Below are 21,716 nucleotides of genomic sequence, written 5' to 3'. Positions count from 1 at the left end.
CAGCAATGCACCCAGCAAATATGAAGTAAGATAAATGTAATATGTATGGGACAGCTTCCATGGCTCAGTATGGCCAAGCAGTTATGTGTACATTGCCAATACACTGCCAAAAGTCTATGTTGTTTTCCAGTGTTTAGTTCTCAGTCTTCAATAGAGTTCTAACATTTCTCTGAAATGTACATTTTTTCACCCACTCACTATAAGTTCCTCTGTGGCTTCAATTGCTAATACATTGAACTAGAGAATATCATTGTCAGGTTTAGATGTTCAAACCCATGTAGGGGCATTTTTCATGCCTTGCTATAATGTGCTCCATTCCCCTGAAATGCTGTATACTGACAAAATTAATATGGAGGATTCTGTTGAATGGCTGCATCATACTCCTGATTTACAGGGCTGCATACTGCTTTTCTTAGTACATGGAGCATTTGCATCACACTATATGTTTAACAGAACTCCTACCTTGCCTGATTAAATAAAATTCTTTTTTTAATTCTAGTGTAAAGACAATACAATAAAGATACAATTCTGGATTTAGACTACATTCTACCTCCAAGAGCAAAAGCTGTTTACTCATACATAACAGGAATTTAGTATGATACAGTTTGGCAGCTTGCCATATTCTAATGACCAGGTAGTCCTATCCATTGAAATTATAAGTTTGTTTATATTTCTGAAACAAAGAACTTAGGAGAAAGAATTTTATACATAGCACATAAGTCAGATATATATGCCCCGACTTGTTCTTAAAGCCTGTTTTATACAGGGAAGACTGTTAAAAAATGTATTGTAAGGCTGCAGGAGCATGCCATGGATATCAAAAGGCATATATTTGAAAGTATGCTTGCCACTTTAATGCCTAATACAATCATGTCACCAGCAGCCTGCAGGCTACTATTTTTAATAAAATTATTGCACATAGCAGAGGAGAACAGCCTTTGAAAGATGTACCCTTTAATTAAATAATTATTTTATCTAAGTGTGTCACTTTAGTTGTTTGTCTTTTCGGCTTTTCCCCATTAGGGGTTGCCACAGTGGAACTCCGGCCCGCTAATGATTGGCAGTCAATTTTTTTATGGTGCCGAGTTGCCAGCCCCACGCCCAACCTTCAGCGAAGGCAGGCCTATTCATGCATGTCTTTCTGAGGCCACTCGACTACAGAGAGGACATGCAGACTCCACACAGAAGGCACTCCAGCCCAGAATCGAACAGGAGAACCTCTTGCTGTGAGGCAACAATGCTACTGCTGTACCACCGCAGCTTTGTAGATGGTATTGGAAATACTTGCTCTAATAAAATGAATAATCTCTGATATCTTTCTTGTTCTCATTAAGAGTTTTAACTGCAGTTGCTATTTAAGTTGTCTCATTGTATCCCACTTTATCTTTGAAGCTTGGTAAATCTGAAATACTAGAGACTAGGATTCATTTAATAACGAAGTTTGTGGTTCACAGAAGTCAATTGCCATATAAATACTATTATTTTCTAAGCAAATACTAATTCACACTGCTGAAGCAGTTTGACATTACATTTTCTATATTGACAACAGGTGTCAATATTCAATTTTTAACTGTAGTTAGGTTGTATTTCCAGATGTAAGGGTAATAGAATGGCTGTAAATGTGTACAAAGTTCCAATAATTCATTTTGTTTTATTTCTGAGGTTAAAGCTAATGTGTTCTTCATTCTATGTTATACAAGTAAAACATATTTTTGATGTTACGTATTTGTATTTTGTGAGAAAGAGAAAAAAATGAAAATGGTAGTCGGGAACTGAATGTAATGAAACATGCATTAGAAATGCTGTGAAATTACAGTAACCGCTTGAATATCAAAGTATGTGTTGTGTCTTTACTGTCTTTGTAAAATATAACAACCACTAACTTTGGCTCCTTTTGTACATATGCTCTTCCAGAGGAATTTGTCACTTCATAGAAGATATACCACTTTTGAATGTGAAAAAGTCACAAAAGTCACATAAATATTTCAAGTTGCTCTCAGAGATATACACTCCTCAACAAGCCATATTATTGCTTTTGCATGTAGTGTGCCCCTAAAATACAGTAATATTTTGAACACTTATGATATCTCATTGAAAGGTAATGAAATATATAATGACCATAATGATGCATTTCAACTTGCTGCTGTCAAACACATACTTTTTACCCAAGAAGCCATGACCATTAAACAGCAATCACAAAGCTACTCTGTGTTTTTACACCTAGCATACAACTTCACCTCCAAAAGATAGCCAACTTCTTTGTATATGTATGCTAAGAAATCAAGGAGCTCAGATGAATGGTCACACCAAGAAGAGCAAATCCCAATAACAGAATATATCAAAGATGAGACCAAAACAAAGCCAAATAAACAGATTAATAGACACTTTATTGTAGTAAGTGCTTTCACAGTACCATAACACTGCTTCTTCAGACTATAAAACTCTCAATAAAACCAACATGTGTATATAGATACAATTAAATTGCATAGTCCAATACAAACTTCACAGTCGTTAAAACACCAGCTTACATCACAATTAAATAAATAGTTTTTAAAGAGACAGTCAGTATAAAATATCCATATGCAGTCATTGAAAAGCAACTAACCAGCAGAAATAGGAATATAAAATTAATGACAAATAAAACATTATTATGCCCATAAATAATTTACTTCAAATTTCTAGCAGCTAAAATTGGTTTCAGGGGAACTATATCATTAAGACCCACAGTCTGCCCATAACCTAATAATCCTTTTACTTTCTGCTGTCTTAGGTCTATTCACCAGATAACCTCTTCATTCACTGGGACTAATAAACTGTACCACCATGAATTTAAAAGAATGTAAAGGTCCATGAAGGGCAACATGCTTAGCCAAAGCATTAGTGCAGATACTATTTCTGATATTATAGACATGCTCCCTTAGCCTAACCTTAAGGTGAGTATTAGTTTTCCAACATAGAATCGGTGGCACTCTATGCAATTAGCCAAATAGACCAGATGGCATGTATCCCAACCAGTCCGAACATTAAACCTAAATTCCTTCCCAGTATCAGGATGTACAAAGTTTCCTGATAGGTCAAGTAAGTCCCAATAATTACACTTGCCATAGGGTATCATAACAAAGTCCCTTTTGGGTGTGTGTGTATGTATATCAAATTTAGGATAACATAAAAGCCTCTTCAGATTTGTTTTGTTTTTATATGTGAAACCAGGTGTTATCACCCACTATCTCCTTGATATTGTTGCCCGTAGTTAATATGTACCAATATATCTTGTAAATATCTGTTATCTGTTTAACATTGCTAGAGTAAAACAAGGGCATATAAAGCTCGGTCCTTGACTCAGCTTTCTTACTACTAACTGCATTAGCCATTACAGCCACTCTATCTGGGAAATAAGGTGTCCCTTCATTCTCTCTTAACATAGGCACCTTGGATAGAATGCTGTTTACATGTTTAGCATCATAGCCCCTTTCAGTAAATTTCTCCCTTAAAAGATGTATTTCATTTAACAACTTAGTTTCTTCAACATTTAACCTAGATGCCCTTAGTGCTTGGCCTTTCACTATATCATTAAATATGTGCATAGGATGCATGCTCCTTCTATGCAAATATGTGCTCCAGTGGCAATCTTTCTAATAAGCCTCTGTAGTTAAATTCTCCTTGGCATCCCTAATAACTCTGACATCAAGAAAATTTACCTATAAGGGCAAACAAACCATGGCAAACCTTAAAGTGGTACTAGTATTCATATAATCAATTAACATTTCAAGATCATTGATTGTGCCTGTCCATACCATGAACAGGTCATCCACAAAACACCTATAAAAAGAAATGAACTGTTTCAGATGGGACTTAAACAAACTAGTCTCGTCTCATCTCGCCATAACCATACTGGCGTAGCTACTGGCACTGGAGGTGTCCATAGGTATGCCATCCTTTTGTAAGTATATGGTTTGGTTAAATATAAAAATATTATTGTCAAGTATAACCTCCATAAGTAAACATAGTAAACCTATAAAACATTTTCCATACTCATTATGTAAAACCAATAATTCCTCAACCATTTTAACACCTATATGGTTGGGAATAACAGTAAAAAGTGATTAGACATCAAAAGGTACGCAAACAATTCCTGTTCTCAAAGTGAGACTTGCTTACAAACAAGTCATGCAGAAACTGCTGTGTGTCCTTTAAAGCACATTCATTCTTATACAACACTGGTTTCAGATGTCTCTCTATGAAAATAGATAAAGCTTCAATGCACTAGTTCTTCCCAGAGACTATAGGCTTGAGGGGAGGACAAGTGGGGTGCTTATGAATCTTCTTATCACAATAATCTTGGCATCCACTTCTTCTTGAGTAATAACCTTATATGTATTGCTATCATTTAACATTTATTTCATTGCTACAGCATATTCATCACCTACTGCAGGACCACCCTTATCGGCAGATCTAATAATTATGGATGTGTCTAACTGTAAAATTTTCAAGGCTTCCTTATGGCCACTTGTTAAGTTGCTATGAAGTCTGCTACCCTTTTGTTTTTCAAGTACTTTATGAATTTCATTCTCACAAACGTTTTAAAAAACAGTTAAAATAAAGTGTAAAACAGGTATATAGGTACTGGGTTTCTTAAAACACTGTAAATTATCTGTCTGTTCATTACCAAAACTTAGCTTTAGTATTACATTTCTAGTAGAACATTTCAAATCAAAAACAGTGTCTGTTACCTCAGATATGCTTGCTGGAATAAAAGAAAGTCCCCTTTCTAATAATACAAGTTCATTCATACTTAATTCTGTTGAAATATTCCACACTATAGAGCTTGATTGAATCAACTGCAGTGGTGGTGCTGCGGTAGCGTTGTCGCCTCATAGTTAGATGCTGCCCGTTCGATTCTCAGTTAGAGCGTCTTCTGTGTGGTAACATGCATGAATGGGCATTCCTTCATTGAAGGTTGTGTGTTAGGCCCGGCAAGCCAGCACGTAAAACTCTACTGCCAATCATTAGTGGACCGGAGTTCTGTTGTGGCGACCCCTAACCGGGAAAAGCCGAAAGACACAAACAAACATAGAGCTTGATTGAGTTGCCACATCTTCTTTAACATTTGGACACTCTGTAAATTGGGATCCATCTTCCTTTTCTGACTGCCAGGACATCTAGAGTGTTCCAGGCTCTTGGTATGTTCCCTGCTTATAGGAAGCAGAAGCAATGGAAAATCCACATTTATAGCACTGCTGGCAATGTCTGAGTTCCCTCTAGCAGTGGAATCATTTGGAAGAGCTGCAGAAGATTTCAAAGTACCAATATGCTTCTCAAAAGGGACATGTAATTGTGCATTTGTAGTAAAGGATTTTCTCCTAGCTCCACTGAGTTTGATAGAATTCTCTGTTGTGGAGACTGACACTGTCTAAATCTCTTGTTTGATTGAGAGGAAAGTCAAAGAAATACTGCTGACAGAAACATATGTCAATGTATTGCTGTCTGAGACATATGCAGTACTTTTTATCTAAATAAAATTAACTGGAAAGGCTGCAGTGATTTTTAACACAATAATAAGAATAATAGGTCAAGCAAAGTACCATTTGTCTGTCTTTAAAGCTAGTCTTGATGATTGGATGGATAGACATACATTTGCACCAGGGTTACCACATATGGCCTTGCTTGATTTGGGACGTGGTAACTATCATGTACTTGTAAAGCCTGGCCACAGCTTTTACATGTGTCTTTATAAATGTGTATATGGCCAGGCCTCCTATGGCCTTATGCCTAGTATTCCTTCTATGAGTCTATGTTAGTGATATAGTTAATTACTTCTACTTCATTCTAGTATGAGCACACAGAGAACCAAGCCAGTTCTAGGCAACTGATTGCTGTGGTACCTTGAAGAGCACCATTTATTTGCCAGTGCATTTGTTTTTTGTTTTTCAACTGTGGTGCTATAAATTGTCTACATTTGCATGACTTAGATTGTATTTGTTATAAGCTACTACAGCTCTTCAAATCATGCTTGTCGCAAATTCTACTAGATTTTGCAAAAAAAAAAAAAAAAAAAACCTGCAAGGTCTGAGATGAGTGTTTCTTGTTTTTACTAAATTTACTTTTTGAGCTGCTTTTTGTGCTTTTTAGTAATTTGTCTAACAACTGGTTCACTGTTTGAAAGCAGACAGTGACCCAAACCATTTCTAGGCTTAGTAACACTTGATAAAGCAATTTTTGGAAAGCTTAGCATATTTAATTATGAAGCTTGTGATTTAAGCTGTCTCTGAGTTATTTTGAGCAGCTTTTTTGTTTTGCATGCAACTTTGGTGCCTAGCTCAGATTTCAAATGTTGGAGCTCTCTCTCTTTCAATAAACTGAAGATCCTATACATCCAATATAGAATATGCCTAAAAATGTTTATATTTCAAGAAAAAATAACATTTCGCTGGATTAGAATAGTAAATCCACTACAGGGCATAATATTATTGGCCTTGTCCTTACAAATAAAGCACGGTGATGCACTTTTCTCTTTGTATCTCCTTCCTTGGTTAAGTCAGCTAATTAACTAGTTTCTTTCACCTTCAAAACCTCTATACCTGCTGAAACCAATATCTTGCAATTCAATGATTTCAAGAACACAAATCTCATTAAATTCTATGACAATATTTCAAAATTTACTTATAGCAGCATTGCATCATTGCCACAGGAGGTAACTTCACAAAGGAAGAATGGCCAACCCAAACAGATCTAATATTATTATTAATTTAGAAACTTAGTCACTCCAGTGATACACCAACTTAAATAGACTCTAAAACAAAAGACAAAAACTCATTAAAGTATATAACAGACCAAATCATCTTCATATTAAGGATATTAGCCAAATGTTTTTATTTATTTATATTCTGGTCCTCTCAGGCCCCATTTATACTGGCCCATCCTCGAATGCCCGATATCCATGCTAGGGTACCAGCATTGTACTACTCACCCCAGAATTTCTCTGGTACTGCTGGGATGGGTTGTGGATCTTAAGTGCATTCTGGGGGTTTGGTCATTTGTGCTATTGTTTGGCATTTTTTTTTATATGGGTTATCCACTTTTCCCTGCACCCCCCCCCCAACCTTGTTGGTTTCACCTGAGGGCACACCGCTCTTTGTGACATGCCTCCCCTTAGGGGGTGTCACCAATGAGCACCCTCCCTCTAGGTCGGGCACTTGCATCCCTCACTGCTCCTCCATCAGTTGCCCAAGCTACTAATCAAACCCAGGTCGACTGGGCTATAGTTAAGATTTAGCCCTCTCTGCCGCCAGACTGGCCACATTGTTTTCAGAAATTTGACTAAAAATTGAAGAATGCTGTTTGTTCTAGAAGCCCATGAATGTAGGTTAGTATCAGAACCCAAGGACAATTACAAATGCTTCTTTAACTACAATAGGAAAATAAGAAAGAACACCAAACATTGTTCTGAACTAATTTATAATGGCACAACTTATTATGACCTGGTAGTCGATATGCCAACATACTAGTAAACATGTTCAGAGCATAGTTTACCCAAGTGATGACTATCCAAAGCCCACTTATTTCTGAATCTCTCAATATCCACACCATCACTAAAGTACATGTACTGAAAGTAATTTCCCAGACCAGAGATATTTTATGTGACCAGATAATATATCTGGCTGATTAATAAACAGTACTAAACAAGCCTGGGCAGAGCCACACTTTAAAGTATTTAGCATGAACTCAGCCACATGCTTTTTCCATGAGTTTTGGAACACAGCAGTAGTGATGCCTATCTGTCTAAATGGCCTCACCATTGCAACCAGAATTATGGGCCCATCAGACTCACAAGTCTCATTTGCAAAGACTTGAAACATCATAACTGATCAAAGAACATAACAGATCAGTGGTGCAGACACAAAAAAAAAAAAATAAAATTATAATGCATAGTGTTTTTTTTATTTTTCAGTTGTATTTCCTGGTCTAACTCAACAACCACAAAGTGTTTGGTTTTGATTCTGAGTGCATATGCTGGATAGTGCTAGAACCATTTTCTTTCCTATATAGAAGGCATTTTGATGGCTCCAGTTTAATATAGTTTGCATTTGGTGGCTAATGGCTTACCAATGAATCTTCGTGACCTGCAAATTCTAGCTATCAGAATCTTCTCAATTTATGCTCTTGGCTTCCAAAGGAAAACAACATTGCCTGAACTTACAAAGAGCCAGATGGTTAACAACTAATGATCATACAATGTCTGGTGCAATATTCAGCCTTAGTTCAAAAGCTGATATCTGATTGATAATTCTCTTCTTATGTCATGATCAAATGAAGCAGTCTCATTGCAAAGACTAATAAAAAAGATAAAACAAAGTAATCATACTTTCGTGTTTTTGAGACCAAATGCATAGGATATATATCCACAAAGGTTGGGTAAAATCTCAGAAGTTAAAAGTGTGTCTATCTGAAAATACTATTGTCTCTGTTTATTCATTACTAACTTAGATAATCGTGTGGTTCTGTACTAAGTTTATTTTATATGACTTGATAAATATGCAAGCAAAAATGCTGAACAGAGTGAGTGTTTTTGCATAAATAACACTCACCCAGGGTTGTTATGAGGCCCAACGCCATAGGCAGAAGGCCTCTACACCCCTGGAAGGGTGTTATTTACACAAAGGCACACACCCTGGAGGTCATTATTGCACTTACAGAATGGGCAGTATATAAAATTGTTGTGTTCTACTTACTTATTTATTTTTTATTACCACTTTTTTATATATTTTTGATGCAATTTAGTTCCTCCGACTAATGTTTCAGACTTGCTGTAGTACATGTAAATTGTGTTGGAGGAAGTATTTTACATGCAAATTATAACATTTTTAAATAATGTCCAGATATTTACTTAATTCTTTTGATTATTAATGTTGTGTGTGTGTGTGTGTGTGTGTGTGTGTGTGTGTGTGTGTGTGTGTGTGTGTGTGTGTGTGTGTGTGTGTGTGTGTATCGAGAGGGGAGAAGTAAAATGTTCAAGTGTTTTGTATAATAATTTTTCCTTTAGAAGTGAAATCCGTATTGTTTCAAGATGGATCCAGAGCCTAGGGCTGTCTTAAGTTTTATCCCCACTGTCTTTGCATTTCCTAGTGCCAGTGTGGAAGATTGACAATTGTACCTAATAAGGGATCTGCTGATGCTTAGTAAACAAAAGAATATAGAGATGTTTAATTTTAAATGGGCAGTGGCAATAGTCTGATAGATTACAAAATGTTTGTCTGTAAGCTTTTATAGTACAAAAACGAATGTGGTTTCTTTGTTTGAGGAGACAAGACCTTAGTTGCTTAGGCTCTCACGTACGTGTGTTCTGTTACAGTAAAGGAGAACATTCTACTTTGTGCTGAACTGTGTTGCATGAATTTATTTTGTACAAATATCTATATATATATATATATATATATATATATATATATATATATATATATTATGTACATACATATATAGTAGATTTATATACATACATATACATTTATAAAAGTTTTGACTCAGCCAGTGACTGAAATGAGCAATTCTGCACAAATCAGTTGCCTCATTACTGAACTCTACATAGAATTAAGTATAAGCCAATAACAGAAATTAAGTTAGTCCTTTATTCTACTTACTTTTCACAATGTAAAGTTGCCAAAATAGACTTTTACCTTACAGCTTTAACTTTTAGTAATTAATTATGTACAAGGTTTCTATTTGTTACTGAGTTTTTATTAGTTATGCTTGTGAGATGCAACATAAAAGTGTTTGTTTAACAATCTGACTAATATTAGATATACGAGAATTACTTTATTAGATGTTTTAGAATTTCTGCACTTGCATTACTTAGAGATTGGGTTAGTAGCATGTTTTCAGCCTGATTTGCCATTCTGCTAATTGCTGTCACATTGCAGCAAACTTAATGATTGTAAACTTTGCATTTATGTCTAGTATTTTGACTCAGATGAAGGAAGTCCATCAAAACATGGGTTACTGTCCCCAGTTTGATGCAATTGATGACCTACTTAATGGACAAGAACATCTAGAATTTTATGCCCGTCTACGTGGTGTTCCAGAAGCAGAAGTAAAGAAGGTAACATGGTTCTGTTCACCAGATATATGCACACTTTTTAAAATGGCTTGCTATTAAAAAGAACATACAACACAACATGAGGAAGAAGTCAATGCAACTATTTTTTGAATTAGTGAGAATCATGCTTTTTCTATTGCTAATCAGGGAAGTATAGTTAAGAGAACTAAATCTACAAATATGATTCATGTCACAAACTACATAAGAGGCTTAAATGAAAAGCAAAGTAATATGTCATATAATAAACAATTTAAAGTGTACCAAAAGTAACAATCAAGCTACTTGATTCAGAGGTAAAATGTCCTGATTGTGACCCGAACAGTCCTGGACTGATAAAGATGGTTCAGTTTGCTGTAATGACAGCATCCTACAGTGAGAGACGATCACAGCGTATTTTCCAAAGAACTGAGGATGAATGTCCAGAATTTAACCAAGCTGCATATGTTTAGCGGGTGTGCTCCACCTTAGTAATGTCTGCTAACCATAAGCCTAACCCTAAGCCTAACCCTACATCTAAGCCTAACCCTAACCTTAGCCCTAATCCTTTCAGTAAACATGCAGCTTACCTTAGAAAAATATTTTCCATAACACTCCTGCATTCCCTTTACATAACTCCTACTCCAACTCTAGTCATACATGCACACACACACACACACACACACACACACACACACACACACACTACTATCCCTCATACTCATATCACACACAGCACATTCACACAACAAGCTGTCCACTGACTCCACCATTCAAACAATTCATACTTCACATCTTCTGCTGGGCAAACAGCATTCAACAAAATTAAGCAAAACTGTTATAGGTTCATAGATTCATACAAAATTACTAGGCTAGCTGCCCTTGTGGGCTTTTTTAAGCCTAGCTAATTTTCCTTCTTTTGCTTGAAATAACATATCCCATTTGGATAGAGACTGGCCTTACCCATCCCATGGTTGATAATTATATATTACCCCTACCATAGATAATTTCAAGGGACCCATGTATGGAATACAGCTTTTAGGAACTGCCTCTGTCCAGTAGTAGGTACAGGGGACAGCAATGGGTTACATTTTCTATTTCCCATCAGTTGATCTAAGTTGCACTTGAAAATGTATAAGGAATTAACTTTTTTTATATGGATGGTAAGTCTGTTCCACAGCAGGGGTATCCTATGAGAAATATACTTGTCCATCCAAACCATTCTGCTGATGCTGCTGAAGAGGTTTAGATCCATAGGCAGAGTATTTCTGATGCCATTTGACTTGATGGTGTGCAGTAAATCCATCAGTAATCAGTCAGATGAATTCTTGTATGCCAGACATATCATCACTTTGCAGTCTATAGGATATCGAGACTAGTGAAAGTGCTTTGAGTTGGTCCATGTAGGACATGTTCTTTAGGCCTTGTGTCCTTTTAGTAATATATAACTGTGGGCATTCCAGTTGTTGCATGTGTCTGAACAAATGCATGCCAAAGGGTGTATTATATTCAATGAGTGGCCTAATGAGGACTGAATGAAAGGGGGTTAATAACATCCCTAGATCTACACACAATCCCTATTTTATAAGCTGTGCAGTTTAGAAGTACTTTCTTACAGCAATAGACACATGTTGGTAAAAAGTTAGGTCACTGTCCACATAGTTACCAATTCCCAAACAACCAGGTCACCTCTTAAGGGCATGTTGTCAATGTGATCGTTCCCTGGGGTACATGACTTCCCAAGGAATACAGTAATACACTTTTTGGCATTTAGTTACAGACCAAGAAGTTGACACCAGTTATTTATTTGAGACAAACGTTTTTGCAGGATGGCTAAGTCATTTGGGATTCAATGACTGCTCATAGCTTGCAGTCTATTGCAGGCTTAGTCAGCCAGCGCTCTTTGATGTTGTCTTTTACCTTAGAAGATTAGATGCCAAACAGCAGAGTTCCCATCACAGAATCTTGCTGGACTCTACTGGTGACTGGTAACTTTGCGGAGGTAATTTTCCCAGTTTTGAAGCATCTTTTCTGTGAGCCAGCTGGCAGTCCAGCAGGTGACATAGGGGTATATTCTGAGTTTGTTTATCTTTTCTACTATGCCTGAGTTGAGAACTGTGTCAAAAGCTGTGGCCAGGCTGATGCATGTGGTGTGTGTTATTTTGCCTTCATCCATTGCTTTAGTGACCTTTTCAAACAAAATCCACCAGGTTGCATAAGCAAGACCTGTTGTCAACATATCCTGGCAAAGAGACTCCGTTTTAGTTTACTGTTGCACATCTTATGCACATATGGTTTAGCCAAGCTGAACAGGCATTTTTGTAGTGCTCAAACATGATATCTACTCCTGTTTTGCTCATTTAAAAGCATCATATGAAAAAAATACCGCCTGCAGTGAGGAAGACACAAACTGTCCCTTTGGTGACTTTGTTTTTGTGTTCTCTGAACTCTTTGGACCATTAGAGTTTTACAATAGATGTCTTATCTACCGTTGCTCAATATATACGTTTTAATTGACTATTTTTACTCATGACAGAACTGTCCAAGGAAAGACATAAAATAGTCCATCCCTTTTACTGGGTTTGTAATTTCAAATCATTTCACTCCTTTATTGAAAATGTTTCAGCGACCTGCTTTTTCATCGGACGTAATTATTTTTTTTCCCTGTGATTACTGTGTGATGTTTGTACTGGAGTGACTATGGGAAATTCTTCTTTTCTATGACATTGTTGAATAGTCGACATACCACTGATTTGGTATTAACCTAAGAACCTTTCAGTACCTTCCCATGTTTTATTAAACTTGCCCTTGTCAGAAATAAACAGTCAAATTTCTGCCCATATGTTAAAAAGAATCATACCCAAATGCTCAAAAATCCAATCCTTTTAAAACCACAGAATTTGACTGAAGGCACAGAAGATGCAGCAATAAACATATTTATTCACATTTTATATAGGGCAAAGTCTTTCTTACAAGAAATAGCCCCTCGTACTTATAATAAAAGTGACACATATGATAATCCAACCCTAATCTAAAATATTATTGTAACCCAAATTCAAATCCTAACCTAGCCCTATAATTACAACTAATCTTAAACAAAATGCTAATCATAATCTTGTTACTCTAACCCTGGTGTTAAAAGTAAAACTAATAAAAACTAGCCCAAACACTAAGGGTATCCAAAATCAAAATGTTAGAATTTAGCTTCAACTATCTCAACACTGTAGTCATTCAGACAGATTAAGAAACAGTAGTATTTAATAAGTGCCAGTTTATATCTACTTTGTAGTGATATTCACCCTTTACCCTTAGGCATTTTATAAAGACCGGTGTACTTACTGAAACACATGCCATAGTAACTGTTAATTGCATGACTGGGAAACAAGCCTGAATGATGTTCCAGCAACCGGTCAATTTTATTTTATATGTGTCCATACCAAGGTGGCCAAGTATCACAACTTTTAATTAGTAAATCCAGATTTTTGGCCATTTCTTCTTTTTATATTGGGATGCAGTATTGTAAGTTAGACCATTTCAAATTGTTATCAATTTGTACTCTGCACTGTGTTAAGTTTTAAACCCCTCACACTGTAATTGCTATATAGCATTATAATGCAAAGTCACAAACAAGATAGTCCTGCTTCCATAAGCACTAGGATAACTGCCCTTCAAGGTCTTAGCACACTGTGCCTGCAGGTACATATGTCCTACTCACTCAATGAGACGTGTGACTGCCTATTATATTAACATCGCGGTATGCCTACTGACTCACTGAGACGTGTGACTGCCTATTATATTAACATCACGGTATGCCTACTCACTCACTGAGAGGTGTGACTGCCTATTATATTAACATCGCGGTATGCCTACTCACTCACTGAGATGTGTGACTGCCTATTATATTAACATCGCAGTATGCCTACTCACTCACTGAGACATGTGACTGCCTATTATATTAACATCGCAGCATGGCCTTCCTCATGGACTTTTTGTCACTGTGGCTGTTGTATGTCCTGTTGCTAAGCTGTAAGAGACAAGCAGGAAAGTAACAGTAGCTACCAAACAGCCCATCTATAAAATTACCAGCAAACCGGGGATGTACCGGCCAGCTATACAGATTGTAAGCCATAGCTCCATACCAAGAAACATGTAATCTTATTCATTAGATGTCATCTCAAGTAGTGAAAATGTTTGCAACAACATTCGTTACATACAAAGATCAAGTGTGAAACATAATCATTATGTTTATTATTACTGTCAATGCAGTAATATTAGGGGATGCAAGCAACAAAGTGCATGAAATCAGTTTGCTTAAACAAGGTCAATCTGTGTGATTACATATACTGTTCTGACATTTAAATTTACAAATGTTACCCACACAACGCAGTGACTGCACACATATATACCATTAATAGTATTCCAGAATGAGGTCTGATTTTACTTCAAATACATAACTATTTGGACGATGCATGATCTCTATTCAATCAATAAGCATAGTTCTACTGATCCTATAAAGGTTTTCATGAGTCTGACAAGAATGTAGCCCATATCACCATTACAAAACCAACTTTGTGCACTAACACATATGTGTTTGTGGTGCATTGTCATTCCAGCATAACAACAGCAATGTCTACTGATTATGTAGATGCTTTCAGCCTTTACATGCAATAAATATTGACAATCATGCAGTAAAGTAAGTACTGGAAATTATCAGGCCTCTTATAACGATCACACCATAGTATGAACATATGTGAGATGCATCTTAGCTGCAGGCCTGCAAATAATCCTCAGCATATATTAACCCATCATTTAATGTCATGGTCTTGTATAAGGCATACGCAACTATATTTGTGCAATGAAACATGGAGACGAAAAGCACCATCTGTTGTAAGGCTGAAATAATTAGTTTATGAATGAGATGCTATAATGGTGGAATGCAGGATAGGCAGTGAAGTTATTGGCTTATAGACCTAGTGCTAGACAGGAGGATAGGCTAGATATGTCAGTTAATTTGGGGCAGGGGTGTACACCTGGGATCCTACTCCTATTAAGTAAATTTTTTTAGATTATTACACTATGCTTTACATGTTGCAAGAAAGGTCAATGATGAATAATGATCTTGCACAACTCCTTAAAGTTTCCCAAACGCCTGGAGGAGGTAGTGACACCACAGAAGGGGGACTGGATGCTCAGAACACTTAGAGAACAAAGCCATGTAGAATAACAGATTATTAAATGACTTTTATAAATTGCTAGCCACCTATTTGCTCCTGGTGCTCTATGGAATGTTGGAGAAGGATTTCACCTTATACAGCCTTCCTCCTATTTCTAGGGGAATGGTTATCACATTGTTACTAAAGCTAGTTAGATATTTGCAAAAAAGAGTACCATTTAACCTATATCATTGATCAACATAGTTTCAAAAGTTTTAGTAGAAGTTTTATCAGAAAAGTTAGCTCAGATTCTCCAAAGTTCCTGAAACTCTATTAAATTACTCTGAAAGGAAAGGGAATAGTTTTGCTTAAACTCCTTCAGTTATTTTTTGTTCCCTTGATCTTGAAAATGTAGTTCACAGAATAAGTGATTTAATTCATTCAACAATACTGAACTCAGTTGCTCGAACCCCACCCCCTCCACCTTTCCACTCTTCGTATTTCATTTAATAATGTTAAAGAATTTAATTTTGTAGTTTTTTTTTGTTATAAACATGGTCATGATTATGAATGTAGTGGTTGGTTTTAATGAAGGAAATTTGGGGATTGCAGTCCATAGTCTACTATAATCTTTAAGAGGTAGCCCTTTAGTTAAAAAAGGGAGTTCATAATAGATCCTATTGAAGAAAGTGTAGTTGCTTGCAGGGCTGGAAAGACACACATAAGCTAAACAGCACCAAACCAATATTTGTGTCTCAGTTTATAATGTAGCAGCAGAATTCACTTATCATTTTTATGATACTCCTACATATCAGATATGGTTATTCTGCAAGCTTAAGTTTGTGTATATGTTTGCATCAGGATGTAAATCATTTGATTTTTGGGTGACTACAGCTCCACTGAAAAACTAAAACAAAAGTTTGTTATTAAATTAAGAGATCTGATGATAGTATGTAGAATTTCTAGTAGAAAGTAGAAACTGTAGTTTCCTGTTAGTCAGTGTTTGAGATAACTATTCTGCTAGTTACCACTCCAGTGTTCATATATTTACATATACGTGTGTGCAAATTTGTTTATTTATGCAAGTGTGTGTGTCTGCAGTGGACATATGTGAGGTGGCCGATTGAGAGATATTATTATATGAATCATATAATTTTGCATTACATTTTGACTTAAGGTGTTTTATTTACAATGTATTATGTGAGTGAAAATAGCATCCCTTTGTATCTGGCAAAACATACTGGCAAGCCTATGTCTTGTGAAATTATTCCATGTACCACAACATGTCTCATCTAACATATTTATTTTGTACCACTACAGAGAAATATTCACAGATTCCTTCTGATGCTCATCTTACTTAAATTTAGCACATGGAGTCTTGTCATAAGTCCATTATGTTTCATCACATTAGTTAGTGGCCTGGCTGAATGGTTCAGAGAGATGGAGTCTTGACTGTGACTATGACCCAAGACCAAAGTTTGGTTAGCATCCCCAGCACTGAATGAGCCATTTAGGGATGGAAAGGATCAAAGAGGTGTGGCCCATTCACTTCCTCTTGTTGGAGGGTGTAAAATACAATTTCCACTGTGAACATTGGTGAAACTACCTCTTATGTTATGAGGTTGGACCAGGGCTGCAAGAGAGAAACATCCATTGCAGAAGTGATAGAAATATCCTTCACAATTTGCCCATTTAATGTCCCCTTCTCTTGAGCTATGCTAAGTGAATGTAAGATGTTTAGGGCTAACCAGAAAAATATGAGTCTGCACTGATGGCTGCATTAATGATGACCACTCCTAGGTAACAATGGGGATTGACTGAGCTGATATGCCAGGACAGGGCTGATGATTGCAGTCAATGAGGATAAAGTATGAAAAAAAAAAAAAAAAGCAGTCTTTTGTTCCACTAAATTATTTTTGATATACTGCTCAGACATACAGACAGACAATCTTTTTTACTTTCAACACCATCTTTTTCTGGTCTATGAAATCATCTGATTTGTTTACCTGAGCATGTATATATAATACAGCCTTTAGGATAACAATTATCTTTCTTTCAAGAATTAAAGTGAGTGCATGATTGAACTTTACCTTCCTGTCTTATGTTCTTATGCCATTATTGCATTAATCTATTGTAGAGACTATGTTATAAATAGGTTGTCCTGTATCTCTTCTCATCAGCTTTTAAAAACATTCTTTTGAAGAGGTAGTAGTAATATACAACAGTGGTCCTTTGATAATAAATTATGTATTTAAATGTCTTGAGATAATTATTTCATGCCTTCTGAGAATATTTCAAGGATATTCTCTTAGACTCAAAACCGTTTATCTTTTGTCCTACTTTCAGTTCATCACAAAGGTGTGTTTTACATCATTTAAGTATATAGTTTTTTCAATGGAAACCTTACTTCATAGTTTGAAAAATGCATTTTTAATATTCAGTCATTAATTATGATTTCACATTCAGATAAATTATAACAGAATAAAACACATTTATATATTTGTATTTTACTGTCATATTTCAAAGTTATCAATAATTGGAAAATAGTCATTAAGTCTTTCAAAAGAGAGAAGCTAAAATAAGCAAGACATCCCTGCTTAATTACTGATCTGCCAAAATGCTTCTTATAGGTGGCTAAATGGGGTATCAGGAAGCTAGGCCTAGTGAAATACGCCACCAAATCAGCAGGAACCTACAGTGGAGGAAACAAAAGGAAACTGTCAACAGCCATGGCTCTTATTGGAAATCCACCTATAGTATTTCTGGTAAGCTAAACTTCTTAACCATGTTTGCAAAATGCATTTATTCAACATATAAGAAATAGGAAAGAAAAAGCTTAAACATCATGTCCTCATTAATTGTCATGGTTTCATGTATATATACTGCAGTATGGAAAACAGCTTGCAATATAAAACAGTTTTTGCTAAGTGTGTTTTGTGCTAATCCACTGTACACCACATATAACTGATAACTATCTGAAAACTGTGAATTTGAATAAAGTAGACATAATTGATGAAGAGCTGGTCATTATTTTCATTAAAACCTTTTTGTTCTTTCTTCTGTCTCTTATCATCTGTACCTGATTTTCTATAATGTTTCTGATTTTGCCTCATTGTTTGGCCCTGACCCTCATAATATTTCTGATTTTATGGTAAATCATTGAGAATTACAAACAATAATGCCAGATATGAGGGTTTCATGTTTTTTATTGTTCAGAAAATGCATGTCAGAGAATAATTTGTTGCTGTATTAACTTTTAGGCAAATATGAATAATATTTAAAATTATCTCTAATTCTGGGCCTTTATCCTGTAATTATTATGGGTATACACAGTATAGTTGATCCTTGAGCAAAGAAGTTAACAGCTATGCAAGAAAACTATACCAAGCTCTTTCTTCTTTCTCACTTTCTGAGATTTATCACTTGCAGCCTTCATGCTGCCAGACTGCTCTGTTCTTATTCTAATCATAAGAAAATGCTTTTCCAAGCCCAGCACTACTACCTGTATTTCTGTTACAGAGAAGCTGAGAATTATAGATAGCATACCTCTTAATGTCATGTGAGTTATCTGTATAGAGGTGCCGTGCAAATAAGTGAGATATAAATACACTGGAGAAATGACAATAATGACAAATGCAAAATTAGGAGCATGTTCTAGTGAAGTACGAGACAGTCCATGAGGAATATATGAATTAGTATCCCAGTAAGTCCCAGTCTGAGTAGAAAGACCAGATGACACAGATAACAGAATGCTGTGTCAGAGATTCAAGACTGTGGATCTTAGCAGCAACCTAGTTATCTTGCCATTGCACTGACCTTTGGAGATACCACACTTGACAAACTATGGTATGATGTGGGAGGTGTACCAGGCCACGTGGTCAGGAAAATTCTTCTGAATTTCTTCATGGAATTTCAGAGGAAGCTGTCATTTATTTTAGTGTTTAGAAAATCTTACATCTCCTGTCCAAGTTATTCATTTTAGTAGGAATTTTCTAACTGACAACCTCCCAAATAATTAGTGTTCTATAATGCATGTTTCACAATCAAATTGAAGTCCCTATCAGTTCATATTACAGTCAATCAACTATTAAGCCTTAGAACCCCTTCCTCTGCAGTGTGATTTACACCTGAGCATTAGGTTTAACCTTTTGAACTGCTGCCATATCTAGATTGTGACTTGCCATCCTAAACAAACCCCTTTCCCAACTGGACTCCATTGGTGAGTTTTGCCCATGTTAAAGTCACTTCCTTACTTGAAGTCTGATAGACCTATTAGTAGCAGGTCTCATTGCCTGATAGCTCAGATTCCCACAGTTGAAACTGTTCAGCTGTTACTAAACTATTTCCTACATTCAAACTCCTAAACCTTGGTTACCAGCAGTCAGACATTCCTGATGGACATTATTGTATACTATATTTCACAGTCACTGGCCAACACTTTATCTTTTAGATCAGTATCCTGTTTGGCCATAATCTGCCATCCGTAGCCTCCCATTCCAAGGTACTTTGTGATGAGTAGGTTCCTATCCAGGCAACTAGCAGTAGTAACTTTATCTAACTTCCAAGTTACTTATGCCAGATACTAGACTGAATCTCTCAGAAGTGTCCTGTATGCCACTTTCCAACATTGATGTGTACACTAATCCTTCCGTCCATCCTGGAAAAGCCTATACGTGTAATCTCAGTCTTTGACAGAGATCCCTCCTTCACTAGATCCTATGACCAGTTCACAGGATGCTGACCTAGCTATTGTATCTTTAAGCTATTAAGCTTGACCTCTGTTTTATCCTCACCTTGCCCAAGTCTCTTTTTTTTATTTTTTCTCACTTTCATCTTAGTACATAGGTGAAAAAGGTTGTTTTTTTGATAATTTTCACATGCAAACACAGAACGAGACTGTATTCATTTTCAGAGATATTTTTAAAACATTTGAGCATGACAGATGACACCATTGTGTCTTCTTTTTTCCTGACATACATTTTTTTCTCCTACCTTCCTTTCCAGAGCCACTTATTATCACAATCATTGAAGCTAGCCCGTAATGTTATCTACCTGTTTTTCTTTGCTTGTTTCTGTCTGTAAATCACCCGACCTATTTCAGTAACTTCCCTCCACAACACCTTGACTATTATGACTTTTTGATCTTGATTTATTTGAAAAGTGATGAGGAATCATTAATGCAGCATGTTTTTTTTTTTTTCTTGTGCTAACCATTTATTCTGTTTGTCACTCTTTATTCTATATATATATATATATATATATATATATATATATATATATATATATATATATAGTTCTATTTTCAAATCTCGAAATACTGAAATGTCGCATTTCAGTATCTCAACACTACAATTATGAACATCCATAATAACAAAAAAATATAAAACCAAAACTCACTACATTGACATTTTAAACTATCAGACAGGAAGAAGCAGAATTTAAGACCCAACCCTCCCCAATATAAAACAAAATAACAAACTAAATAAATACACTTAACACTACTCCATGAGACCAGATAACATCCCAGGCTGCATCCTACATGAACTCGGGCAGGAACTTGCAGCACCATTAGGCACCCTATTCAACCAAAGCCTGAGTACCGTCATCGTCCCAGCTGAGTGGAGAACAGCCACTGTCACCCCTTTGCATAAAGGTGGATCCTCCACCAATCCAGGAAATTATAGACCCATCAACCTAACTAGCTTGATCTGCAAGGCCATGGAGCGGATTATCATGGACCTCATTAACAAGGACATTGGCAACATTCAGACACTTGATCCTACACAGTCTGGTTTTGTCAAGGGGAGATCATGCCTGTTAAATTTAATCAACTTCTTTGAGACAGTCACCAAGGCCATAGATGAGGGGAAGATGGTGCACACTGCCATCCTTGACCTGGCCAAGGCCTTCAATACTATTCCCAACTCAGGTATAATAGATAAACTCTCTCAACTAGGCATCAGTCCATATGTTACCAGATGGGTAGCAAAATGACTCACTGATAGAACCCACCCAGTAAAAATAGTGGAAGCCATCTCAAGTAGTAAACCCGTAACAAGTGGTGTCCCTCAGGGACTGGTCTTGGGGTCTCTGCTGTTTAGGATATACTTCTCAGAAGTGCAGGCCAAATCTAGTGGGCTATGGCTGACCAAGTCTGCAGATGACTGCAAGCTGGGTGCTGTCATCAATTCCCCTTGTGATGTGGACATTCTCCAAAAGGGTGTCACCCAAACAAATGACTGGTGCCAGAAACATGGCTTTAAACTGAATGCCAAAAAATGCATCATCATTCCTTTTCTGGAGAATTATGTCCCCACAAATGATCACATTGATAATAAGGCACTAAGCATGCAATCAGTCATGAGGGAATTGGGCACTCAGGTTGAGAGCAAACTGACTTTTGACTCCCACATGCTGCCATTGTATGGAAAGCTTTCTACATGGCCCACCTCATTAGTAAGGGTATCTCATACAAGGACAAGGTGGTCATAACATCT

At 36.4% G+C, this 21,716-nt stretch overlaps 1 protein-coding gene across 1 annotated transcript in view; it reads left to right on the top strand.

Moving 5' to 3' along the window:
- The window catches only part of LOC122792759 (phospholipid-transporting ATPase ABCA1-like), a 2,266,772-nt gene that overhangs the window by 2,070,392 nt on the left and 174,664 nt on the right, over positions 1–21,716 (top strand). Inside the window, exons 43-44 of the mRNA XM_044060333.1 lie at positions 9,952–10,093; positions 17,850–17,984. Coding sequence (XP_043916268.1) covers positions 9,952–10,093; positions 17,850–17,984 — 277 coding nt within the window. The remainder of the gene's footprint in view (positions 1–9,951; positions 10,094–17,849; positions 17,985–21,716) is intronic.

Source organism: Protopterus annectens, chromosome 2.part0 (genome assembly GCF_019279795.1).
Source record: "Protopterus annectens isolate FY-2018-M chromosome 2.part0, PAN1.0, whole genome shotgun sequence".
Taxonomy (NCBI): domain Eukaryota; kingdom Metazoa; phylum Chordata; order Ceratodontiformes; family Protopteridae; genus Protopterus; species Protopterus annectens.
This window is presented reverse-complemented; position numbering and strand designations above follow the sequence as displayed.